General features: G+C 45.0%; 2 protein-coding genes across 3 annotated transcripts in view; one reads left to right on the top strand and one right to left on the bottom strand.

Moving 5' to 3' along the window:
- Positions 1–24,295, top strand: part of LOC105277218 (toll-like receptor 3) — a 192,398-nt gene extending 168,103 nt beyond the window's left edge. Inside the window, exons 5-6 of the mRNA XM_011335426.3 lie at positions 12,843–14,509; positions 14,573–24,295. Coding sequence (XP_011333728.2) covers positions 12,843–14,509; positions 14,573–15,200 — 2,295 coding nt within the window. The 3' untranslated portion in view covers positions 15,201–24,295. The remainder of the gene's footprint in view (positions 1–12,842; positions 14,510–14,572) is intronic.
- An 819-nt stretch (positions 24,296–25,114) lies between these two features.
- LOC105277214 (mitochondrial fission 1 protein) lies at positions 25,115–27,793 on the bottom strand. 2 transcript variants are annotated; one of them, XM_011335423.3, is made up of 5 exons: positions 27,609–27,793; positions 26,906–27,115; positions 26,713–26,818; positions 25,706–25,802; positions 25,115–25,628 (listed from the first exon to the last, which is right to left on the bottom strand). In XM_011335423.3, the coding sequence occupies exons 1-4, from the start codon at positions 27,651–27,653 to the stop codon at positions 25,714–25,716; spliced, it is 450 nt and encodes a 149-aa protein (XP_011333725.1). In that variant the 5' UTR covers positions 27,654–27,793; the 3' UTR covers positions 25,115–25,628; positions 25,706–25,713. The 2 variants fall into 2 exon arrangements, with proteins under 2 accessions (XP_011333725.1, XP_011333724.1); XM_011335422.3 differs by having other exon boundaries at positions 25,115–25,802.
- Between the last annotated feature and the right edge of the window lie 45 nt (positions 27,794–27,838).

Below are 27,838 nucleotides of genomic sequence, written 5' to 3'. Positions count from 1 at the left end.
GAGGGGAGGAGAAGATGGAAGCTTACATCGATCGCGTTATCGCCGCATTGTACGTGTAATCAAGGTTTCGCTTTCTGAAAGCGTCTCCCGACTTAATAAAATTTTCAGTCGAACGGAATTTAGAGTGACCCTCCAGGAAAATGACATGCAAGCCGCGCGTCGAGCACGGAATTGAGACTGCATTCTCCGAGGACGACTCTCGATATTAAATCCCGCAAGTGGACAATCAGTCACTCTGCAAAATTCAAGACTTTATTTCTCAAAGAACATAATACAGCTGTATATCAATGTTTTACAATACGTTTTTATCCGTTTTTCCATGTAATATTATTCTTCCTGAGTGTTTCTATAATTTCTATATTCGATTTCACAGTTAGTGTATTTAGAAGCTTTTCATTCAATTCTGGTTTTTAATTTTGCCAGCCCGAAAAAATTCTTCGCTGTGCTTTTAGAATTTAGAGTAGTTTTCAATGACTCACTTGAAAATTTTAGTCTAACTCTAAATAATAAAACTTTCGTTAAAGCATTTAGTTTGTAGGCAGCTTGAAGTTTCGCGAAGCAGAAAATATTTCAAGCTTCGGAAATTAGCGCGCTTATTTTCGTCTCGAAAATTCAGGTCGTTTTCGCCTTAAAGACCTAAACATGTCAGTGTTATCCGTACTATTTTTATTATAGCTTATTTAATTTTTGAAGATTGTGTGCTAATAATTAATAAAGATTTTTAAAAATATGCAATTAAAATTGATTGTATAATAAATTCACTTCTCTATACATAAACGACGTTCGTTCGTCATCCGTTACGCTTCAGTCGTATAAAGCGCATCCAAAGTTCACGCATCTCTGTCTTTTCGATTTTTATTTGCCGTCACGTCACGGCAACGAGAGTTCAATTAACACGCACATAAATGTTTCGCGCGAATGTGCGCGAACCGATCGGTACAACGCTGAGGCCCCGGAAAAAAGTTGTTAGAGAACGTCGTGACTTTGTCGCATGTGTGTATCCGTGGTATGCGTGTGTATGCGTTCATTCTCGCAGGCACGCACATACATTGTGTCCTACAGAAGGCACAGGCTCATAACTCGCGATTTAAATTTGAATAAAAAGCGTAAATCGAACTGGGAATCATGCGCGGCAATACGAGTCTCACCGCGCGCGCAGCGAGTATCGAATCCTGAAAAATCTACCTCTTTCATTCCGCTGGAAAAAAAAATAGTGAAGCCTAGTCCAGTCCTCTCCACGCGTCCACAATGACGCTGTTTGTTATTTTTTTCAATTACCTTCGTTTGCGCTCTTCTGAATTTTTTTCTTAATATTGCATCGCACGTGCGTGGATTTAAAGATATTTTCGATTTTATTTTATTTAAATGCGTTTTATCGGTTTTTCTATTTGAGACTATTTTTCTTTCCACATGCAGGATATTCTTTGCTCGAGTAAGAATTGTTTGAAAGTACTGCAATAGCTAAACGTTTTGGTTATTAATGTGTTATTGTACTGATTGTGAGTAAGAGTCAGCATATCGTTATTTCTGCTGAGGCATAATTCGAGAAAAGAACATACAATTACTGAATATCAATAATTTTACTGATTTGTTATTCTTGTTAGAACTGTTTATTCCTCTCTGCCACAGTTCCGAAAACTTACGAGCATTTTCCGTCGAGAGAGCCTATATTTTCGCGATTGCCCTCGTCCGGAATAATTGCATTTCCTTTTCCGACTTTACGCGGCAATTTCTAGAAACGAACACTATACGCTGAAAATACACGGGGTGATTATCGATCGTGGATGTCGGCAATTTCGAAATCGCTGTGTGTGCATCTCTGCATTCTTTTTGCCGCTCGCGAGTGTTCCAATTAACGTTCGCATTAACATCGCTGCTCTGCGTATTCGCGTGCGAGCGAATAAAACCGTATGCGTCGTGACGCGTAACGCGCGAAAAACGTCGCAAAATTGAATCGACAACGAGGACGAGTCGTTTCATACACGCGGTCTCGGAACGGCAAAACGCGAAAATCGAACAAAAGTCGCCCGACGAGAGGAGGCTTATTTCCGCGCCAGGTGAGCGCGCGTATTCGTCGCGCGATCCAAAACGGGAGGCCCCATGCAGAATTGACGTGTCGTTAGAATCGACGACCATCGATGTATCGGCAGAATCGACGACAATAGGTGTATACGTGTGTCGAGAGGTGAAGCCAATGCGGCGAACGATCGGTCGGAATTTTCGAAGGCAATCGAATGAGTTTGTTCGCCGTCCTGGCCGTTAGTTCGATTGAATTTACGAACGGTAGTGCAACAAAATTGATAGATTCGGACTGCTCTTTTCGGGCCCGTTATTATCGCCGAGACGAACGATTAATGTTCCGCTACGGTGAAAAATGGAAAATGAATACACGGGCCGCGCTCCATTACCACCGAGCGGGACTTTAATGCGAGATCCTTTGATGAATTTGCGGTCCCGATTTTTCCGAGAGAGAATTTGATGGATTTGATAGCGAAGGGACGGGCAGCCTCTATAGACGAAGACGAGTATGCTCGATGGAAAAAATTTCGAGCCGCAATTCGTGGCGGACCATAAAAAAATTCGAGGGTGTTAGTGACTAACGAGAACGATACCTGCTACTCTCTTTTTTTCCGGATAGAATATCGATATTGGTTAACAGCAATTTCTGATAGAAGTTGCAATGTTGTTGAAATGTATTGTTATTAAAATGTCTCATGTAATTTCGCGCTTGACAGATGCGTGCCGTATCGCAGAAAAATGTGACCAAATTGGAAATTATTCCCATTGCACTTTCAGAGAAACACCTGCAAGGAAAGACTGCGCAAAGGATGTACACGCAAGGCAAAATCTTTTGTTGAGGGAAAACTAAACTGATAGATTTTCCCGGTAATACATCCGTTTTCATTGACATGGATAATCGGCGGAGTGATTTCACGCACGAATGCGGTTAATCAGAAATGCTAATATTGAGTGTACATTACGATACGACGATTTGCAAACTGTTAAGCGTAATTCGGCAGCGGGCGTGTCTGAACGCGCGGGAATTAATTCGAACGATCGAAGGGAGCTCAATAGCGGGAGTGGCGGTAAAAATTAGCGATTTTCGCGCGATCGTCGAAATTCGAGCAGGGCGAACGTTCAGCCAGAACGGCCAGCCGTCCCCGACGGGAATGATTCCCGAACCAGGGACAAGGATATCATTATCCAATCGACCGGCGGGCACAGCGGGTGCCCGTGAATTCGTCGGCGCGGTACGACTGTATCATTGTCATGGGATGCAGTGAGCAACACTCGGTGCATACAGCCGATATATGCATCGTGGACAGATGATTGAACGCGATGATTGCCAGACGGACTGGAGAATACCGTCGACAGGTCCGGCAAAAGCCGATAAGCAACGGTGCCTTAGGAAATTGGGTGTCAGAGGGAAATCTGACGATTACAAAGCTCCTGAATGAATCAATGACGTGATTTACAACCGGAAAACGCTGCGCCACTCTGATTGGAAGTCTGGTTGAGAAAGAAATTTTGCCTCCGATTCTAAATTATACAATATAAAATTATTGAGTCGTGACACACGCAATAGAACATTCATTCATTTCTCAATAAAAGTAAAATAACAAGGTGAGAAAAGTGATCAGTGATAGAGTTCTTCGTTACAGCAATCGGTTTATTATATCATATTTTAACATTTATCATAGTTACACATTCTACAAAGTGAGTAAGCGGCGATTTAATGTGCCACGTGGGTACGAATAATCTCGGCGGCGGCCCTGCCTCCGCCTGTCGACGAGCACAAGCCGGTCTATGATTACATAATGATTTCCCCATCGCCGCACCATCACCATTTGCACTTGGTCGGCCTATTCTTGGCAGTATCGGAACCCGGTGTTCGCACATTATCGGCGATTTCGGAACGCGGGTACCATCCGTTCCGATAACCGGATAATAGTCGCCGTGAGAGAAGCCGACCCTCTCCGGCCGCGAGTAACGCCGTGCGCGTATCGACCGGCGAGTTATGAGGTCGCGCGCGAAAAAAATACGCGCGAACCGTAATTGCGAGACTTAATTGAGACGCGCGCAGGTGCGCAGGCTTCAATTAAGCGTCGCCTTTTGGACATGCACGCGATTTAATTAAATTTACAGAGGACGTAATTTTTTCAGACAACCCGTAGATGCGCGCGGGCCATTTAGACCGCGGCCACGCGCGCTGTATGCGCATATTTACGTGTGAATTAAAATCGCCTGGACGTATCACGCCTGCGAGTGGGAGCGGACTTGTCATTTTCTCGCGCCGCAATCACCCAAATCCCCCCCGAGACTCTTTACATAAAAGGATCATAGCGCGTCGAGCAAAATTAAGATTAGAAGTAATAAGAATAGCTATAAATGTTGCGGGAAATGGAAAGATAATATCTCCGGTGCGCGCTTAATATAAACCGCTTAAGTCGAGATAGTCCATTTTTCAGAAGGGACAAAGGGAAATGTAAAATCGTAACGTACATGGACGCGCGCATGGACGTGTAAAAATATGAAATGATTAAATATAACATTACCGAGCTCGATTCATTGTTACGGGCACATGCAGCAAAAAATCATTTATCTTCCCTGACAAAAAATGACCAACCGGCTGGCGCATTTACATCAAAAGCTACGATGGAACGTGACGGGGTAATACGCAACGTAATATCCTCTCTCGAATTTTTGGCATAAATGCCGCAAGTGCCCTAAGGGGCAGTATTCACCACGGCCCGACGCGGCGGGGCGGTTCGAAGGGTCAAAGGGCGTCGTTAACGCAGTCGGCGTACTCCGGTCGCGTATCAAAGTGCTCGAAAGTTCAGCGGTTTCAGCCTCAGCGGCGGATTGCTCCCTCGGATTAAATAAAAAAGGAATAAAGAAGAACGTGAGAGAGAAAGAGAGAGAGAGAGAGAGAGAGGAGAATGTGTGGAAAGAAGAAGCAAACAAAAGGCGGAGGTGCACGGGCAAAGATCGCGCCGCGAGTTTTTTATTCGTTTACGCTCGGCCGTTTCGTAACGAAAAACCGCGACGCGAACTAGTTTCGCGCACGGAATTCCCACTCGAAACGCTTTGCTTTCGACTTGTTCTGAGATTTAATTACAAAAAGAAAGAAAAGGGATATACCAAGTTTTTCACGTATCTATCATTTGCCCGTTAGGGGAATGTGGTCGACAAGAATGTAGTTTGAAGTCGATTGCATGCCACGCATTCTACATAAGCATACGGTGCACGCAAAATACTGCGGATGCTGCGAAGTCCAATCTTTAATGCGGAAAGAGTTAATCTTCATTCTTTGGACTGAGAGATGAAAAAGTCAGTGCTCGAAAAATATAGTTAAATCGCGTACTTATTAAAGTATATTTGGGTATTGTACCTTTGGGTATAATAAAAGTCGTCGTCGTTTTAATAATAAAGATTCAAATAAAGCACATGGGAAATTAGACATGACTACATTAAAAATGAGTGCTTTTGTGAAATCGTTTCTCGCCGGCGCTGCATGAATAGCAACAAATTAGCTGAAGCAAAACGAAGATTTTCTGCAACTTTAGAGAACCGAATTAATTATGTCCGTAATTTCTACTCTCTTGAAAGTCAGGTGCCAGGTGCTCATCGATTTTTTTACCTCTAGGTCGAATTCTATCGAGTCGATATTATAGTCGCGGATCGTTCTCGTGAAAGACGACAGTTCCGGCGACGGTTGAACGCGCTTTTTCTGTCGTCCGCGCGACGAAAGTAATGGCTCTTTGAATTTAGCTGGCGCAGAAAATGGAGCCGGCGGGTGAAAAAGATAGAAATGCAAATGCCGCGCACTCGAGACTCGTACAATTGCAGCCGCGCATCGCTTTCTTCCGCAATATCATCGTCCTCGCGCAGTGAATTTTTGGACAGAATAAGACGTACGGTTGTTATATTCCCTCGAGTTTCAACGTCTTCCGGGAGCATCACGTAATACAGAGAAACATGAAACAGTAATAATAGAATTAGAATGCGGGATAATGTTTGTCGTATACCTACTCTCCAAGCTTTAAATCTCCATGAAATATTCTTCGTCACTATGTAACTGTTTCTAATCATACGAGTTAAGAGACATAAATTGCACACTACGGTTACTGACGGTTTAATTTGCCATTAATTAGCAGCTTTAATGTGCCCTCCGGAGAGATATCTGCCGTGTTCACGGATAAAATATCTTCTATTCCCCTGGTTCCTTGTGCGGAGTAATGCCAAAACTGTTACCCGAAATGTTATGTAAAATTTCACTAAAACTCTCAAAGGACCGTTAGCGCTCCTCGGGTATCATAAATTGTTATTTCATTTTACTCGATAAATTCTGGCTAGTCACGGACGAAATTTCGCACGGTGAAAACTTTGCCTTCGGGTCGACCGGATCGCGTAAATCGCGGCTAAAGAATGGAAAAGCGCCCGCCACCCTCCCAAGCACATCAAAAACTTAAGAGAGGTCAGGCCCAGTAACGTAACTAAGATGGAAGATTGCAAAGAAATTTATCAAATTTTTACTTTTAATGTATATCGTGCAATCATGATTTTTCTCGTACCTAATTTTATATTTATAATAAATATGTGTAAAAAATTAACTTAAAAGGATTTTCCTGGTTTACGTGCAAAAATAAATATTTTCTTAGAAAATGGAATGGCCGTGGAACAATTACTGAATCGCAAGAGTCTCTAAATTGTAGCTAAATTATAACCAAATATATACATAACTTGTCTTTTCATGTTATATGATACACTGTCGAAATATATTTGCTCACTATTCATGTAGTCGAGGAAATTGTGGATAAACGGTTACTACAAAAGAAAAGTAAACCTGTGCAAGCTCCGAGGAGGAAAAGATATGTATACATAGAGTCGAGAAGGGAGATGGAAGCACACTTAAACTCTGACTACCCTTAGGTGCATTCTCATCTAGTTACGCCACCGGACGGACCGAGTGTTCCCATGTTCTTGGCGCGGCGCGCAAAAAGCGAATTCCATTTCCGCACGTTTTGCACGTCCGTTTGTAAACGCGAAATCCGTGCACTGCAAATATTGTGCGCGAACGTCGGACAAGAGCCTCGCCCCGGGGCGACGTCCAGCGTCGAAAAGGTACATCTAGATTATTAACTCTTAACAGGCCGCGCTGCAAAAATTCGTGTATCCGTGGTCTAGGCGAAATAACGATAGTGTCATGACTGATCCGTTAACAAAAGTGGAAATTGATGGGTATCATATTTTTTCACTAATCGAAACTACATGGAAAATGAAGAAGTCTAAAAATGATAACGTGCTTGAAGAATAATAATATTATACAACATAAATATAAAAAATGCATTTTTCCTGGCAAAGATATACTTTAATATAAAAACCGATTCAGCGGAGATGAATTTTCAAAATTAATTTAAGATATGACTGGCAGAAGCAACCAAGTTACATTATCGGAAAGCTGGAGCATTATTGAAAGCATCATGAAATATCGCATATTTCGTTTATTGCAGTAAAGATATGAGATTTTGTGACACACGCGTTAGGTGAGAATACCATGTTTTATGCATGGATGCAATTAGCGTTATATGCTGGATTGATTTTATCGTCGGCTCGTGGTGAAAAGTCAAATACATTTTTCATACAGACGCAAAGTTCGTTTATCGAGTAATTTTGAGATGTGAAAGTCGTCCATTTAATGGTCGTTTCATCGAGTGCATTTCGAACGCACGTGTGATTAAAAGGGTTCAGCCGCAAAGCGGTTAGTAACGCGCGCTCGTTAAATCCGCAGCTGGCGACATCAATTTAATGGCACAAGGAAATTAACCGCTTTCACCTAATAAGATTAGGATTTATTTAATTCACCGTGTGTGGTGAACCTTGTTGCGGAACTTTCCAGATTTATGCGAGAGCCACTCGCTCCCGAGACATTGCGAATTACAGTTTAAAATGTCGTTATACACAATCGATGCACGTTAAATAGATGTATCTTGCTCGTCGAAACGCTAATATGAAAAGATTGCTAGTGAACATGATTATGGCTTTATGTGCAATCATTTAATCAGCGGCACCCGCGGAAACAAATACAGCGTAATGTAGCATACTGGTTATTAACTGTTGATATAAATATCGTTTATAGTGATAATATGAAAGAACACACACACACACACACATATTAGCGCATAAATGCAAAATGGCAAACATTCGTACTTGCATCCGGGTCGTCAATAAACCTCATTTAGCTAAATTAATTATCTTCTGAAATAGGGATGTATATTCCAAAATTGGTATATTCCGCACTTTAAATATACGTGTATATTTACAGTCAAGATTAACTCTCGTGAAACCGGCGGAAACGTGGAGTATATGTGTAGACGTATCGCGCGAGTAGCACGCGGTGTCGTAAAAGTCCGGCGGAAACTTCGGAAATTGGAGGCCCGGGTCTCCGCCGGCGTGAACGCGCATTGCAGGTCCCGGCTGGCTCCAGTTTCCGCTTTGAAACGCCTAATCTGTATGTATGCGACGCATTTACATGAACAGTGAACGGCCGAGTACGCGCGCGAGAGTTCGCCATGCGCATATCGCGGCCCATGCTAATGGACGAAAGGGTAATCTGTAATCGCTAATTACATCGAGTTAAATCCGACGTATTCACCCTGAAACGAGGGCTGAGCGTGACGTTATATTCCGTCCCGCTCACCCCGGCCCGCCCGCTACGTCAGCGTTATGATTAGTGCGGACGATAAGTCGAGATGTCTGGCGTATTCTCCCCGTGCTCGGTTATCCGAGAACAATTAACCCCCTTCGACCCAGCAACTCCAATTGAATACGCATATTTCACGTTTACATCATGCGAAACAGTATTTACCTCAATCAGAGTTGCATTATGTTTCATTGCCTCTGTTGACATTTTAAAATCGAGTAATATTAATGTAGAAATTAAAAATTGATTTTATATGAATATTTTCATGGAAAATTACGATCATACAATTGCGTACGAATAATTCAAGAAGCGTCAATATATTTATTTAAAAATGGATTCTGCTACTGCAAATTTGGGAGAGAGAAAGAAAGAGAGAGAGAATCTATATTATCTATTTATATTGCACTAAAAATATCTAAATGCAGAAAAGGGACAACAAAGTTCAATTTGCATGCTGCACACATGCATGGCAATATTTTCGGAACTGACGACGTGATAAATCCATAAGCAACGAATGAATATTTCCGTTCAAAAGACTCGGTGGGACGTATCTTCGAAAATAAACAATTTTACGTTGCATGAATATGTCGGCGACTGCGTTCTGGCTGTGCACAGCGGTGGCGGTGGTCGTTTCGCCGTGATAGAGGAAAAAAAATATTGTCGCGTGATACGTGGTGATATCGATCAGGTGTTCCGTTCGAGAGCCCGTATAATTCGCGTTCCTGCAGTGACGAATAGTGTGAATAAAGATATAACGGTAGAGCGAGACGAAAAATAGGTTGAAACGTCGCCGTAAACATTCGTATAAATAAATGTAAATCTGCCCAGCGCGCGCGAGACCGTTACATATATAAAGCAGACGAATAAATGTAAATCTCGCTTTTCGGAAAATGGCACGCCGGAATAAAATATCCGAACCGTATTTTGGTGAGAGGCAAAGGGAGAACAGAAGCTTAACGGCTGCTATTAGTAGTAGTAGTGGTAATAGTAGTAGCAGTATTAATAGTAGTTTTGCATGTATGGTAGTTGATGGTTTTGCCACACAGAGCTGAGCTGATTACGGTATGATGATAATTAACTGCGTTTATAAGCGCGTTATGAGTGCACGTGCTGCGGCACAGCACAGCTTCATACCTCCGCGGCGCGATTAAAGTTCGAATGACGTGACGCAAAAACGACCCGACGACGACTTTTAACGAAATTCTTCGGTCGGATAATCTGCTGGAAGAGGAACATTTTATTTTCCGAGGAGTGTTAACCAGCCTCGGATGAAGGAGAACGCCGCGTTGTGCGATGTGCTAATAAACTCGTTATTGGGGACGATACACTGCACTTCGTTAGTTTTTGTAGCATCAATGTAACGATGGATTTTACTCAAATTCCTCTTTGAAGATCTTAGGGATGTACGTTTCTCTAGACGTTGTTCTAGAGGCACATCTTGCTTGACGGAATATTAATTAGAAGCAATCCTTTGATATAATAAACTTTCTTGCGTCAAGTAAGTCATCTTTAATTTAAATCCAAATACTGCGATAAAAAAAGAAAAATTTCGGAACATGCAAATTGCGACCGTAATAAAGAAATGAATCACGTCTTTTTATTCTGGGTGAAATGCATGTGACACGGTGCGCGTGAAACCGACCGACATGATTATTCGCGGCGGTTATTACACGTTGCTCTATTAATTTCTCTGGTTGTCGCAGCAGACGATGACGTCTGAATCGGACACCGGCATTCCGATTCCAACCGCACGTTGTCGCATACGTAATTCGCGCCTCGTGCACGCCGATGAGTCGCGTCGCTCTCCAGCTGCCAACCAGCGGCTTTGCTGTGTTGCATAAATAATATCGAACCGCGAATCACGTTTGCAGTCGCTGGATCCCATGATGCTATGCATTGACAACACTTCATCAATACCGTTCACGGAAGTTTAAAAAAAATTTCAAAATAGGGAGATGTAAATTACTGTAGAAATGTATACTACAAACTACAATTAGTTGAAAGTATAATAATAAAGAAACAAAGAAATGGATAACGAGAGAGAGAAAAAAAGAGAGGACTGCCAGTTGCTTTTTGAAACGCATCGATATTTGTCGAGCATAGCGGCTGGAGTATTTAATTCTCCGCGGTAAGTACTTGAGTTAACATCATTAACAGTATTAACAATAGAGAAGATAACTGATTATGTTGAGCGAGAGGTGGCGAGGGAAAGTCTCCGTCCTAAACTCATTAAACAGCAACCAGATCTTGTAATGCTGCGTAATGCGGCTGAAATGGGAAATGAGTAATGGGGTCAGGCGCGCGTTGGGGGTTGCGAGAGAAATTCGGTATTCGGTGGGGATTGCATAATCCTTTCTTAATGACGCGACTGTTTTTAGCTTTAATACGCGCGCTGACACGCGGCAGTGATACAGTGCGAAACTGGCGAATATCCGGCCGCGTTTTCGTGCGCCTCGCGTATTTCGTCGCGCGGATTAGCAGTCAGTACGCTGAAACGTGTGGGGTTGCGCGGGGGTGCGCGGAACGGGCACGCATCTAGACGCGTTCTAGATTCATGCAAGCGGCATGGAAACAGATATTGAGATTCGTGCTTCATCCAACTCGCGCAATTGTTCGGTCCTCGATGTTAAATTCGGCGAGAAACAAAATCGCACGAACTCTTAATCTGTTCTGGAAATTCGCTAAAAGCGGTATACCGCAAATACATCTTGTCTTTTCTTATGTAGAATCCTCTTGAATGTTTAAATATCGCTCGCGCGGATTATCAGCGATGGACAACATCGAAAGAATTGGCATCTTCTTAGACCGAGTTGCTGATGTTCGCGTCAAATATGCATCGGCGATTTTTGAATACTATATACGCGGCTTAATGCGAGCATACGGAGTGCATCAGCGCAACACCGGTTCGACGAGACGAAGCGAGCTTTCGAAATAAATCCTTCCGTACGCGTAAATCACGCGAGCTCTTTTTTCGAAACGCCGTTAATATTCCCGACGTTTTCCTAGCGGCTGTCGGGCCGCGCGATCGATTTCGCCAGAGGTTTAGGCTTCTGTTGACCCGGATCGTTATCGCAAGAGAAATATTTTTATCGATCGCAAATCACGTTTCCATGATTGTCCATGAACGATGGGACTGCTCGACAGCAATCAAAGCCGTGTGCGATTTGTCAGATCGCGCGGATAATCTTGATCGAACTTGCATGATCCGATAGCGGATAAAAGACTCGCTTTGTTCCAGCTGCGACGATTGAAACGCGCTGTAGTAATTATACGAGACACATGAAAGCACATTTAGCAATGCTACAATAATATCGATTATTGCTCACAATGGGGTATCTTGGTGAAAGGAGCGCACACTAGCGATGGACTTTACTTCATAAAAAACACAACGAGGGGTATATCTCGGCTGGTCCGATTCACGTAGTATATCTATATCACGCAGTATATCTATATCATGAGCGGATCGATATCGAATTTTTCGCCAGATCCGCCGATAAGCACCAGACTCTCCGGGTCCGAAACACCGAGCATCTTTTCCCGTTTCGGAGATCAGCCATTCAGTCCCGGTTGGGTTTTACGGCATACTTGGGTCACGGCGCGTTCGAACTCGTCCGGACGACCCGGCGTGCCCGGCGTTTCCATCTCGAATAGAAGTTTTTACGCTCCTGGAGCTTATTATCCGCGGAACGGCCGCGGGCGCTCGTATTTCCGGATATAATTTAGCCTGGTCGGGCTTCCAAGCTGCGCACGCGGCAGGCTTAATTTCGCATCTACGCGCGCGATCGCGCGGCCCATGGAAAACGGAAATAACTTGCCGCGCGTTACGAGGGTGAGAGAATGAATGAGCGCGTTACGCGCTGCTCCTCGACGCCGCGGTGCCGGACTCCCTGGAAAATAATTCAACGCCGTCGTCGTAAAACCGACGTAAATTGGACACGCTATGTGCGCCACGCGATATCGATCTCCCGAGGCGGCTGTCGATAACGCTGTCCGTGGAATCGATGGCGTGCTCGTTCGCTCCTTGAAATTTGACGCGAATTTTATTCCTTGAAAATTATTTCTGATAAATCAAGTACTACTGCTCTAAATTCCTGTCATTCAAAATTAATCAGAGCTTCCTCTTGTTTATCATTTGCAGACATCGCGGCGCAGTTTCACGATGATTGGCGTTCTCCATCTGCTCATCCTGGTTGGCCTGTTCGCCTTCGGTACAGCCGAAGCAAGGACCTTCTGCCCTAACGGTTGCACCTGCGACGATGACACTCTGGTGGTCTCCTGCGTGGGCGCCAACCTGGACGTTATACCGATCGCGCTGAATCCCAGCATACAGCGGATAGTGTTGAAGGAAAATCGCATCAAGATCGTGGATGCGGCGGCCTTCCAATTCTATGGCGATTTGAAGAACGTTGACCTCTCGAGCAACCACCTGTTCACCATACCTAACGGCAGTTTTGATGCCCAGCGACACTTGGTGGAGCTCCATCTTAAGCACAACAAGATCTCGGCGTTAACCGAGAAGACATTCCAGGGTCTCAAATCCCTTACGGTGTTGAATCTGCGGGACAATTATCTGGAGACGCTGAAGAGCGGCTTGTTCGCCTACCTGCCGAAGCTCGAGGAGCTCGATCTCGGCCAAAATCGCATATCGAAAGTGGAGCCAGGCGCATTCCAGAAGCTGGGTACCCTGCGAGTGCTTTATCTTGACGACAACCAGCTAAGGACAATTCCATCACCAGCATTGGCTCCCTTAAATGCCCTCGCCGAGCTTCACATTGGCTGGAACGCGTTTTCCTCGCTGCCAGATGACGCGTTCAAGGGTCTCGAGCAGCTCGCGGTGCTGGACATCATGGGTGCTGGATTGGACAACATCAGCGATGGCGCATTTCGTGGTCTGAATGCTCTCCGTACCTTGAAACTGGGCGCCAACAAGCTCCGCGAGGTACCGACGAAGCAGCTAGCGGTACTGCCACGTCTCGAAGAACTCACTCTAGGGCAGAACTTCTTCACGATACTGCGCTCCGGTGCCTTCCAGGGTCTGTCGACACTGAAGAAGCTCGACGTATCCGGCGCCAAATTGCTGACTACCGTGGAAAAGGGCGCCTTCTCGGACAACGGCAACTTGGAGACTCTTGTGTTGAACAGTAACAAACGACTGGCTACAATGGAGGACGGATCTCTGGCTGGCTTGCCGAATCTGAGGCATCTGATGTTGCGCGACAACGCCTTCGCCACGTTCTCGGAATCGCTGGTAGCCTGGAACGAGCTACGTCGATTGGATCTCAGCGAGAACCCGTTGGTGTGCGACTGCAGTCAGCTCTGGCTGGCCGAGGTTCTGGTGCCGCGCAACTCGAGTCCGGTGATATGCGCCGAGCCGGCCGAGTCCAAGGGTAAGCCCATAAAGGGCATGACGCCTGACGAGCTGGGCTGCGCCTTCTCGGATCCACGCAAACAGGCTCTGCTGGCGACGGTGTGCGCCACCGGGTTAGCCCTTCTCGCTGGTCTCGCTTTGATTCTGTACTACCGGTGCCGCAGACGCGTGCGGGACGCGCTGAAGGATTACAAGTGGAAGAACCGCGCGATATCGCGGAAGGAGCACGAGTACCAGAAGACCTTCTCCGACGACGAGTACAGCGTGCGCTCGGCGCACGCTCATCATCACCATCACCACCAGTCACCGCAATCGCCACCGGTGCCGGTGCACCATCATCACCATCATCTGCAGCAGCAGTTGCAGCAGCAACAGCAGCAGCAGCAGCAGCACGGACAGATCGTGGCCGGCATCAAGCCGATACCAGTGACGGAACTGTAGCTAGAACTTCGGGCGGCGAGCCCTGGGACCGGTGGGGTCTGGTTTCTGCCGCACGGCAGTACCACCCTCGCCGAGGGCTTCACCTACATCGACGGCGAGACGGCGCGCCAGATGCGCCGCCCGGGAACGCTGCCCGTCGCGAATAACGTGTCCGGCCACCGCGGAGGAGTCGGTGGAGGAGGAGGTGTCCGAGGCATCGTGGACGACGGCACGGCGTCGTTGAGCGCCGCACCGGTCGACAGGCTCGCGTCCACCGGTGCGAGATCACATTATTCCAGTCACTCTCTGCGCCGCACGCCGCATTCGCAGCCGCAGCTCTCAGCCAGGGACGCGGACGACCGGATGCGGGCGATGGAGCCCGGCCTCGTTCAAAACGGGGTTCCGGCCGATGGTCGCCATCAGCCGTCGCCGCCGCCGTTGCCCTCCAGGCATCAGCCCACTTGCGGCCAGTCCTCGTACCCCACCCTGCCGGTCAACGGCCACGCCGCTCATCACTATCATCATCACGCGAGGGAACGCGAGAAGGACAGGTCGTCGGCTCGTGAGCGGAACCGCGAACGAGATGGTCCTCCGCCGCCTCCGTTGCCGGTCACGTCGCACCGGTCCGACAAGCACCGGGAGGTCCAGATGGAGATGGAGCTGCGCGAGAGCCTCGACATAAGTGGCATCGGGACGTATCGAGCGTAGACGAGCGTCGATTGACCGATGGTCGCGTCACGTTGCAGATCAAGAAGACGAAAAACAAGATCCGTAATTCATAAGTGACACAATCGCGCGATCGCGTGGTCTTTTCCGCGTTGTTTCACGTGCAAAGCAGAGAATTCAAACGACTGGAAAATCAGTCGAGCTAGATTAAGCAGTAGAAAGACTGAAGTTCCGATGTTATCGCGATGCACAGAACCGGTGAAAAACGAACGAGGGGAAAACTAAGTAAACGAACTTGACGAAGAAGAATATCAAGCAGCGAATATCAAGAAAGCGAGCGTAATCGCCATATCGCTATAATAAGCGCAGTCGGCAGTCTATTCAGGACATCTATTTATATATGATTGACACATCGATGTGGTCGTGGATCGACCATCGTCTTCGATATGGCAGCGACGTCGCAGATAGTGGAGGCACTTCAGTTTGAGCTTTCGGAGGGATGAAAACGGAGGGATTGAACATCGACGTTATCCAAGATTTCTGAAAGCTGACAGCTCCGGAACTTACAAGGTTCCGAGCAATGCACGATTGGAACCAGGATGCGAAGAAGATTCTTCTCCGATTGCGTAGATTACATTCCTCACATTTGGGAAACGCTGTCCTCAAGTTTTATTCTTCGAATTTGTTTTAAGTGCTTTCGTGCTTTCTTTTAATCTTCGTATTTAATTTAATGTGTAACGTTAAGCGTTAAGTATATCTGCAAAAGATATCATTTTTCCGGAACGAGATAACATTTCGAATATCACGTGAAGCATCAGCCTTAAACAGTTCTTAGTAAGGCTACTTTCTCGCGTAACTACTGGAGGGCTAGTATCCTCTAACTTCACTACGGAGAGTCGTCTCATGAATTTCGGGGAATATCCAGCGAAATGACTTTCGCCAGGATTTTTCTCCGGCTTATCACTGATGACCACGAGATTAGCAATGTCAAGAATGAGTGATGCTAAACGGAAATCCCTCGCGGGTGGATAACCTGCGAGCAGACAGGGTCGGCTCACGATCCTCCCCGGAAACGACGGGCCATCAGCCACGTGGAGCCTGTTGTTCCATGTGATATATATATATATACATAAACGTACACATAACGCGTAAAAGTACCGTGTACGCGGTCGACCACTTGACGATCGTGCCGAGGCCGCCGAGCTTGATCGAAATTGAAGTTCGATAGCGCATGGTCTACGGCGAGTTACTCTCGCCGAGAGATCCGGATACAAGAGAGAGAGCCTAGCGAGCCGCGGCTCGAACGCACCGCAGAGGGTGGTTTGAAAGCAACTCGTCGGGATCCATCGATCGAAATTGCTCGATCGTTTTACTCGAGGCAACGGGACAATTCATAGTCGCGCAAGGCAAAAGGGTGTATCATAAGCAAAGAGATGAGACCGTGCTAGGCATACGTAGGACTGCAGCTATATAAAAATATACATATACAGATATATATATAAATAAAAAAATTATATATATATACATAAATTATATATATATTCTAAACGGTCGAATTATTTTCGAAATAAAGACTCCAATGTACAGTGGCACGGCGGAGACGGTATAGTCGAGCCGATGCCACGCGTCCTCGACTATCGTAACTTTAAGGAACTTAACTTTAGATCGCCGTAGAGTTTTTCCGTCGGATACCCGCTTACCAATGGGGAAGAGGTAAAGGGAATCTCGGTGAGCGGGTACCCGTGTGCGATTTATAAAAATTAATCCCTCGCATGCAGAGAGATCGCGGGGTGGAGAAACTATCAAAAACGATATCGCGCGCGCGAGTTAAGCGGTACGAGGAGTTTTCTTTTTCTGGTCTGGTGTGCGAGACCGTGCAAGCAATTTAACCATACGAAGGTTTACGCTGTTAGGGAACCGCGCTGGTTTCTGAACGCGAGTGTCGCCCTTCGTTCTAGCGGATGGGTGTCCTTGTGCCGTCACACTGTCGCATGTTTCGCCGAATGATAGATAAATGTGTCGTTGTTTTTACAGTTTTTCCAACTTCAATCTTGTTTCGAGGAACGTCTTACGTGGCCTTTCAACGCCGCGGATTCCACTCGAGAACGGAATCGATCTATCTTGCCGGTGTCAGGATCTTAATCCGCGCGAGAAGAACCGCATCTCATCGCGTCCTCGCGATAGCGATGGCACGAAGAGATCTTGGCCCGCCTCCTTCGAGTCACGTTACCCGAATCGCGTTTTAATTGTTATTAAATGAGCGCTCGCCACGTGGATATCTTTCGGGGGGGAGGGGGGGGGGGCACTTTTACTCTCGATATTACGCACGGGGCAATTCCCGCGGCGGTGTGCGGCGTGCATCGGGAATCCCGCGACCCCGATAAATCGCGAGGACATTAAAATGCACGGGGCGCGGCCGAGTTTAAGTTGGTTTCTCGAGTGACATAATGGCTACGGTGGAGAAAGGGAGAGAATGAGAGAGTCAGGGAGGAACCGGAGAACGAGGCGAGGTATAGCGAGGATGTACTTTACGAAACGAGATTATTTTTCCGCCCGAGTGTACCCGGTGGAATTCCACGGTCACCCGGCCTGAGAAAGGTGACTGCACCTTGAATCGACTCCGGCGGCGGTGGCGGTGCAGCGCGATCCAGCCGCTCGCTTCTGCCGCTTCTGGGCGTGGAGAGAGAAAGAGACAGAGAGAGAGAAAGAGAGTAGCAGAATCTCTGGTGGAATCTGCGAAACGAGCACGAAGATCAGACTCGAAGCATTGACTCGTTGGCAAGGCGGAAATCGGACGGAGATTGGACGCGTTTACTATTTGCGAAGACGCGTGTCGCGGCTTTTATGCGCTCGGACCCCATCTCCGAAATATCGTCATTACTTCCGGCAGTCTCTTTCGGTAAACTTTTCGTCGGCAATAATGCAAGACGTATCGCGAAGGCGGATTTGTTCCTTTCGAAAAAAGTTGCGAGCTAAATACGGCAGAGATTTGATTTACAAGATTGCACGTTAAACGGAACGACGTGCTCGAATTGCTACGAAATAAATGTCGCTGAATAAAACACCGCCGCGCGCGATGCCAGGTACCGAGCATGATTTATCGGGGGAGAGATTACGGATGCATCTCGAATGGCGAAGAAATGGATATGCTGCGAGTGAAAGTTACCATCGATAATGGAGTAAACCGCCGTTCGGTACTGGCGAAGGAAGAGATATTGCAGCTCTATTTTTAGGTATAACCACGTAGAATATCCCTCTTCTCTCCCGTGGATGCATTTGCACATGTCTCAAGGACACTCATCCTTGCTCGGGAAGCCCTTCCCACCCCGTTCACGCCATTTGGCAACTTTATTATTTGATATGCGACGCGAATTTGTCGGATGAAGCGCGATTTATGGCGTTCGACTACGTTCCTGCGAGATAGGATTAAACGTACTTGTCACAGTTCACTTAATAGATCGAATCGCGAAAGGAAAGTATCCTTTTACCGTCTAAAAAGATTTGGCCGTCAAGTTATCGAGAAGGTTGGATAAAGGTGGACTTTTCTAAGATCGTGATTCATGTAAGTTTTATTTAAGTTTCCAATATCGGCGTCTCGATAATCGAAGTATACGTCGGTGATACGATGGTTTTGTAAACATTCCGTGCTACAATGCGCTTCGAGGAGGCGAGCGACCCAAACCGCTGAAAAATATACCAACAATAATCCACGTGTTCACGAAATATCGAACAAGCTATTCCTAGACGTAAGTTCGACGCAAAATCAAATCTGTTTCTCGTAAAATAAATAACGTCACCAGGAATCTGGGAAAAGATTTTACAATATTATTTCTGCTCAACTATTGACTGCCACGAAGAAAAGCCAACATTGTTATCACTGCATCGTTGCAAGGCATAAACGTATGCGGCACGATTTATTAATTTTACATTTTACTGTAACAGTTTTTAATATCTTACAGATGCTAAATCTCGATATCCACGCAATCGATATCGATGACTGCTATAAATTCGCGAGTATTTGCGTTATGAGCACTGCACTTGAATCGAATTTTGCAGAAAAACATGTAAAGGTGATCCCTCATAGCGATATACAAGTAATATTTCAAGTTTCTTTATGATTATATATACGGTTGTGCATTTACATGTTACTATATTTAGATACACGAAAACATTGCATGCTGCTGCGCTGTACATTAGAGAACCGATGTAACGTGTGTTTCATGACGCGAACACTCGTGAATCACTGCACTAGACGCGGCAGAGCAGAATTTCGCTCTATAATGTCGAAATGTCGAGAGAGAGAGAGAGAGAGAAGCAGAGTATAGCAGTATGTTTAATTCCGTAAGTTCGAAAACCGATCGAAATATCCCAGGAAACTTTGCGAATTTTCGCTCGACTCTACCCTCGTCGAACTCTACAAACCGAGAGCAAATCAAGGGGCTTCTTTACGGAAAGCGCGATATAACGTTTGTAGTACCCCGAGCGGCGGTCCAATAAAAGCCCCCTTCTCGAGAGAGATAGAGAGACGAACGGTAATTCCATGTTCTCTAAAACATGTTAACTAAAATACAGCATTGTTCATGACGATTCCTCAAGCGCGACTCCTTTGTTGTACATTCTTATGTTATAATTGATAAAAGACACGGCGATATTCGTACAGCGAAGAAGCATTTTGCATGCATCTTTCAAGAGATGCGAAACGTTATTTGCGCCAAATTGTCATTTTAATGAGAATTTCTCTCACTTTTTGATGTAAAGAAGAATTAATAAAAGCGCTTACAAATTGCGACGTGGATATTTCGAAACTATCGAGTGAAAAAACGTCTAAAATACATTTTATGAGGATTCTCATTAAAATGACGGTACTGTTTACTATTTATATTTTTCGTGTAATTCGTGTAAATTATGATGCGTTTTCTATTTAATCCCTAGTAAATTTGCGATCTTGCGATATTGTCGAGAAAAGTTAACAGCGTAGACCGCAACCAGCGCACGAAGAACACCTAAGTTCTATTATATTTTTTCATATGTACGATCGATTCGGGATTTCCCTCGTGATTTGCGATCCCGGTTTATTCTACGATTCCGAGACAAGGCAACGGATTTTAAATTTTAAGTAGTGCATTTGTAATTAAAATGCATTGTAAATGTTGGGGTTCAAGTATCATAGGTAGTTCAGGGCAGAAGAGAATATTAAAAAACCGTCGTGATAGAAGTGGAACGGCGAAAAAGTGTATATTTTACAAGTGTATATGATCATACGAAAAAAAAAAAAAAAAACACCAGTGTAACATTATATCGTATCGCTAGTCAGTCGACGCGTTCTGGAAAAGAAAAGGAAGAAAAGAGAGGATACAGGTGAGCGAAGCGCATATAGAAAGGGAGGATCGTTTGGACGATCGGCTAAATTAATTGAGATATTAAATTATTGTACAAAATTGAGCGCCGGTAGTTCATAAGGCCTATTATATCGTTTCTCCGTATCGTATCGATTACGCACGATACGCGCTCGCAAAGTGCCGCGGCACAATGAAATGTATGAATGAAGATGTAAAAACGCGCAATTTCAATGTAAGCCCGAATCGCCCTTTAGTTTAGAGCAGATTCATATTTGTTCATGCTTTTCATAAAAATGCAACTAGAAATGTGAAAAAATCCAATTACCATGAAAATGAGAATATTAATCGATCACGATGTGATGCAGAACCGTTTCATCTGTCATGCGTTTCATCTGTCTTAATACCGTGTCGATTTCTTCTCGAAATGCATTGTTTTCATTTTAGCGCAGTGTCATAAGTACTTTATTCACACATATCTCGTATCTTACTCTTATCTCATTGTGACGCGGCTCCCTTTCCTCAAAGTCGGCGCCGTGTCAAAGGGCGCGCGCCCACCACCTCTCATCTCATATCTATCATAACACACGACTCATCCGGGTTCCTTCTGCCGTTCGAGAGATAAGCTCGAGTTCTGCCATTCGGCCGCGAGCTCGCGAAACGCTGTTATCGGGCGACGACAGGGACGTCGATTGACGAATTCCGCGTACTTGGCGCAATGCAATCTCTCGGCGGAGGTGTGCCAGATTGGTGCAACACCGACGTTTATCGGTATTCATCCTCTCGATAAACTTAGTATCAATACGCGCTCTATGTGCGCGTCATTGTGATCACGATTCCCGGATGTGCGCACGATAACGGGAACTTGCGGCGTGAAGGCAGACGTAACAGTTAATCCTCCGTGGTTTCACTGGCTTTCGAGCCTGATATCAGTGTTACAATACACAAGGCAAATTAAAATCTTTTTGTAAAATTTGCTCACATTGATTCACTGAACAGCGTCAATTAACGAGAATGTTCTTTAAAACATTATATAAATTAGTTTTAAAATTAAACACACATCGCAGCGATTTTTCTTTTGCAGAACGTACAGGTTCACGAGATGAGAGTATGTTGTTCCCTATTGTGTGCTTATATGGTTTGTTAATTGGATTCAATTTGTAGGAAAAACTAATTTCACCCACGGAGGATTCATAGATGGTTAAGCGGGTTTACCTTCGCTGATAATACCGCATATATCGAGTTTGAACGACCTAATTTGAAATTGTGATATGCGTATAATACAGTTTATTCGCACAGGCGGGCTGTGCGAGAAAGTATGAGTTTCATCGAGTGAACCGAACGGTATCCACATTCCATATGGGGGATCGTATATTATTAGAGTGAGATATTTCGCGCTTCTCTCCAGGATGGCGGAACTTAAAGCTTCTTCTATCGACCGATATCTTTAGGCGATTGTAATGTAGAGAGGGGTGATCTTCTTCGATCCCGTCTCTGTGCACTTTAGATTTCGGAAGACGATAATAGAGAATCGGGATCCGTTTCCGAGATTTGATCGTCGGACGAGCTGACACGCATACACACGTATAGATACGCACACGATACCCTAATCTCATCCACACAGCGCGCACACCACACACTGTACATTCGTGTAAAGTATAGCGGGAGAGCCTTATTGAAAAAGCAATATGCATCCTTGAATTGCTTAAAGCGTTTCAAAGCTGCTAATCTATCGATTAATTCCTACACTAAGGGGACAGGAAGGAGACAATCTTCTTCCGGCGAACGACGGAAACTCGATGACCGCGGCTCGTTTCGCGATCGCCGAGGCGCCGAATTCGCGCGAGAGGAATAGAGAAGCTGCGACCCACGGATAACACGCGCGCGCACGATTCGGGGTTCATCGCAAAGATCTTCCCTCAAATTTCGAGCACATTGCTACTGCAGATACGGCGCGCGTTCAGCTCGGAGGTATCTTCTCCTAATTTTCCTCGAATTTTCCGAAAGCGTTGTAGAAATTTACAAAACCAGCTACGCCAATTGCCCGAAACAAATTAAAGCAGCGATAGAAGAGCGCATTCACCTACGCAATGGTAAAATGGAGTTGACAGAACAAGTTTAATTACTGAGCGGAGCTCCCGTTCACCGAGGGGTCTCTGCGAAAATTCGTTCGCAATAAAAAGCACGCCGCGGCTGAAAAAGTTGGAGAACCACCATACCATGTACATACCTGAGGCACGTTAAACCGCATTTCCTCTGTGCAGATCGGGCAAAGGCCGAACGCGTTCGTAAGTCGCGCACTAAAGTAAGTCGGTGAACATCTGTATCGGAAAATTCTCAGGGAAAATTCAGAAAAGGTCCCTTCGAGCTAGGGCGTGCACTTCCGCGCGGCAGCCGCGATCGAAGTTTGCGGGGGAAGTTTCACGATCGTTCCGAACGGTCGTTACTTCAAGAGCGTTTCATGTGCGAACGCGGATCCCCGTAGCGTTTGTTACATCGGTAGCTGCTCATTGCGTCCGGGAGCGGCATTTCTGGACCTTGGTACGCAAACTTGGCCACGGTGCGGCACGGCGTTTCCATTAAACGACCGTGTCAAGCTTCGACGGGCAATCCAGGTCGGCAGGGAGAAAGAAAGAGAGAGAGAGAAACAGAATGGTTATCACTTGGATCATGATCACATATACTGATCACTAGCCGTTTTCGCTGTCGCGGACTAACCGCGAGGCCGTCAATGTCGTTATACCGTGGGCACAAAGGTAGAAAAGCCTCCCCGACTTCGTTGTAAATACACCCCTTTCCCTCCTTGTTCTCCGGAGGCAACGATCCGCGTCCTGGCCGCGCGTTCAGCCGCTAGATGCTAGGTGTTATCATCATCGGCCCTGCAACCCCTTATCGACCCTTGCAACGCGATCCTTGTAACGAATAGACGGAAGTCCAAATAATTCTCGGCGTAACCGTGAGGCAATTCCGAGCCGGACACGGTCTCGTGTTCGGGCGTTAAACGCGGCGCTAAATGCGACTGCCTGATCATCTCATCTCGTCGAATCCAGGATGCCTCTTGGCTTGAACGAGTCGAATTCCGCTCGGATGGCACGCATTTAGCGACGAGCGCACACGTGTCCGTCCTAAGTGCGGCGGTCATCGTCGGATCTTCCTCATTTCACCGCAAACGCAGTCCTATCAGGCGGAATAAATCCATCGGATGACTGAGTACATATACATATATAGATCCAGCAGCTGAACGCGACGCGGCGGGACGCGGGGCGACGCACATTACGAAATCGCATTCATCGCCTATACTCGATTTTCTCCTCTACTTATCGAATCTTTTTCATTGAGCTGTATGTACCATAAGGGCGGGCCCGCGCGAGGCGTTGCGTCTCGCCGAATTCCCTCCCGCGGTCTTCTTTTCGTTCTCCTTCCGGTGGAGGAGCCGATCCGATCAATGATCGGCTAGTGTAAATATTATTGTCGCGTGTGGAGGAACCGGGGAGAAAAGAAGACGAGCGAGAGAAGCGCATCGCGCTCGTCATCGCCGTCGTTTCTCGGCGTGGAAAAAAGATGAGCGAACGTACTGACTCGTCGAATCGAGCGAAGAGAAGGCTGTTTCTCTTTCGAGAGAAAGAGAGCCTGTAGGCCATAACACAGGTCATTCATAATATTAATAATAATAGTAATAATAATAATAATAATGATGATATTAATACTAATAGGGATATTCCAGTGTTATTTTGTACATAAACGACTTTATCAACGGATATTATATAAGAAGTCATCAATAAATCTATATATAAAAAAATATATCGACTGGACATTGTTTTTGATTCACCTATTCATCTATTCCTACTTGATTCAGCGTTTCTGAAAATTGCGAACAGACGCAAATTAAATTTGATGCTTGTTAGAAAGAAAACTAAATTTAATATGCCAGTTTTCTCTGTTAATTATATTATTCTAAATTATTCGTCGAATTATTTCGCTAAAGAGTCTGAAAGCAATGCTGTTTTGGACGAACGAAGCACCACGTCGCGCTTTAAAGGCGCTCGCCGCAGTTACATATTTGTTGCCAAAATTGCTAGAGTCAATATTCGCGTCTGTGTTTAACGATGCATTTAACGCTAGATATGGCCACCTAATTCTGAGTTCCATCTATCTAATGCGGAAATCGCATTCGATGTAAACACGGGAGGAGAACCCGACAGTTACATTTGGCGTAATGTGAATCCATTTGTACGTGATATGAGGATCATGTTGCAGGATAGCAAACATACAACGCGGATTGGACTGACTTAGTGTTGCATGTGCGCCGCAAAATATAGACGTTTCGCGGGTTGTTTTCTCAAAGAAGTCGGAATTTCATTTTTAACAATGTTATAGACGTCACATTCGAGAACAAATATGTATCATAAAATCCATTCAAGCCGCGCGACTTGCTGCAAGCAAATAAAACTGTATTAAATTTTCTGCGCGATGAATAAAATCTCCCGTGCGATGCCGCGGAAGCAGGACGCTGTCCCATATTCAGCATAATTACGATAGGATCGTCCGATTCCGGTAGCTTTGAGGGAAGTTGTGTACGCGTACAATAATTCGCATAGGGAGAAAAACATCCATACGATATGGTTTCCAACATTGATTTCTATTAAAACAATTCAGTAACACAAACTTGACGTACAACGTTTTCCCTTAATTATATACAAAAACTTTATATATTATTATGCTTTATATATTATCACTTTTTGACATAATGCTTAAACACACTCACGTAAGTTAAAAAAGATTTTAGATATCCGTACATAACTTATAACCATCATATTTTATGTGACATTATGTGCAATCTGAAAAATAATCGCATGCAACTTTGGAATGTACAAAAAATTAAACTTATCTGATTCTTTAGTAGATATTTTTAATACTCATACAGAACGCAAAAAAAAAGATAACGTTTGCGCAAATACATCGGAGATAAGGAAACAGATTGCAATGTAAGCAGTTCCACGACTAAGCTTACTTTTCCGCTCTTTTATTCTCTTTGTTTTGTGGTTATTAGAAAAATGTCATAAATTACACTTTTTTTTTATTTGGTCAAAGTTCCAGCACATTCATTTTTCGGCTTTTACGATTTATCCAGAATCTGAAAAACGGCAAGTTACATTACTTCGCGCAAAACAAGCTACCTCACAATCGCATTTGTTGTTACAATTCTCTCACTCGAGTAACTATTTTTTGGCCATCGCAATGCCCAGGCCCAGAATACTTGCGAGCCCGATAATTACACCTCCCGCAACAGCAATACCGACAAGGCCCTCTGTAAAAAAAAGAAACAAACAAGATTCAACGCCAGTGCCACGAAACTATAATTACTAAGTTGTTCTGGTAGTATCCATAATTCAAACCAAATCAGTCGATGCCAGTGAGCCTCGCGAATCAAATGTTAGTTATGCAAGCCAATTACCACATTTCGTGCCACGTAGGTAATCTACCATCAGTGATCCACGCTGGATATATTCCATTCAAATATTATGAAATATTTCGTAGTATCATTAATTAACATAACACACTATTACAATGTACAGCTATTATATAAATCATCGATTCACGTGGCGCGGATGAAAAATCACGTAAAACTGGAAACTGTTAACGACAAGAGGAAAACGATATCACAACATCACCACGTGGACATGGCATTAAAAATGGGGATCACTTGTATCGTCGATACGAATTTTTATTACTTATTATACAAAATGTACATGACATGGAATGTTAGATAGATGCGTTGCAGAAAGTACGACTACTAAATCTACGAAGCTACTGGATCTACGTTTCTCTAGCTAGCGTAGTAGAATATAAAACCTTGATACCGTACCATTACAGGAGAGGACTAGCTAAACAATCATAGAATAAAAAAAATGAAAATGATTTGCAGCATCATGGAAGAGATTAGGTTACACGGTCGTGCAGCAGCAGCATGCAATATATTTGCTATTCTGTCAGAATTCGCAAGATCCCTTTTGGGTTAGTATGGAATGCGAGGATACGAAATTATTACGTGGAGTACATGTAAGATTTAGCGAGCCAGGAGAGCAGAAAAATCGTTAGAAGCAGCCAGAAATGATACGACTGAATGAGGATGTCACAGAGGCCTTTTAGCGACATCGCCCCTGAGCAAATTACAATTCTTATTCTCTTAAGCCGATAATGAAGCATGAAAGCGAAACCTTTTTCCATTTTCTTCTTTATCAGCGTCTCCAGCTGCTGCACTTGCACGTTCGCAGGCTCGATCTGGAGGAATGCTCTGACGTACGACAATGCCTTTGTGTATTCCTGAAAAACAGCGGGATCAAGAAATCAGGGATGTTCAGACACGTCACGAGCATATCTGCTCCTGTTCCCGTTGCAAGTGAACCTCACCTTTATTCGGGCATTTCCAATTGCCAAGTAATACAGGCAATCACGCCTCTCCGTTTCACTCTGTTTGCTATACAGGTCTTCCAACAGCAGTATCCCTTTTCTGATGTCGGCCGTGTATTTACTTCTCACAAGGCACCAGGCATATTCGAATTGCGCTTTTTCCGTGATGTACGACAGACGCACCTGCTCGTTATACACGTTCTCGAATTTCTGAAACACAACAAGTAGCAAGTACATTTCGCAGGATGATGCAACGTTCGCAGTCTTTTACGTATGATACACTGTTCAGAGTGTTTGATGATTTTGCGAACTCGTTACGCGATTCACGAGTGACGTTGAGTTAATTGCGACTCTATTGCAGAATAAAGGTGAGAAATATTAAGGTAAAATATCGCTCTTGTCGCTCATGACAGTTAGAACAAAAATAGGCAGTTCTAGATTAACAATAATAATAATTCTTCTGGATCTAGAATGAACTTGTTCGTCCGATTTGCGTAATGCATGGAAAAACGATACGAAGTGATAAATAATAAGCAAAATATCACAAGTAAACCTATCATGATGCATCTAACCTAACTTTCTGGTGCATGTCGATGTTTTCGTTTCCCCGTTGAGGTTAGATCACGGCTAGAGCGAGGAACGCGAACACGGGACGAGAGCGACATCGGCGACGTGAAAACAATTCATTTTCGAGTTCGCTTACCTTCAAATCTTCGGAAGAAACGACCTCGTTCAGTACGTCCTCCATCTTTCCGAGTGGATCCACGTAATCGGCAGTTCGCTATCGAGGCTCGAGAGCATCGATATAATACGCTACACGAGAATCAGCTTGAGACGGTTACAAGTGTACAACGAACGTCATCGTCAGACGACGTTGACGTGCTGCAAGAAGCGTGAGACACGAAAAATGCAGCTGCCTGTCGATATCGCGCA

The sequence above is a fragment of the Ooceraea biroi genome, chromosome 3, assembly GCF_003672135.1.
Source record: "Ooceraea biroi isolate clonal line C1 chromosome 3, Obir_v5.4, whole genome shotgun sequence".
NCBI classification, from domain to species: domain Eukaryota; kingdom Metazoa; phylum Arthropoda; class Insecta; order Hymenoptera; family Formicidae; genus Ooceraea; species Ooceraea biroi.
Note: the sequence above shows the minus strand (reverse complement) of the source record. Positions and strands in the feature narration are given on the sequence as shown.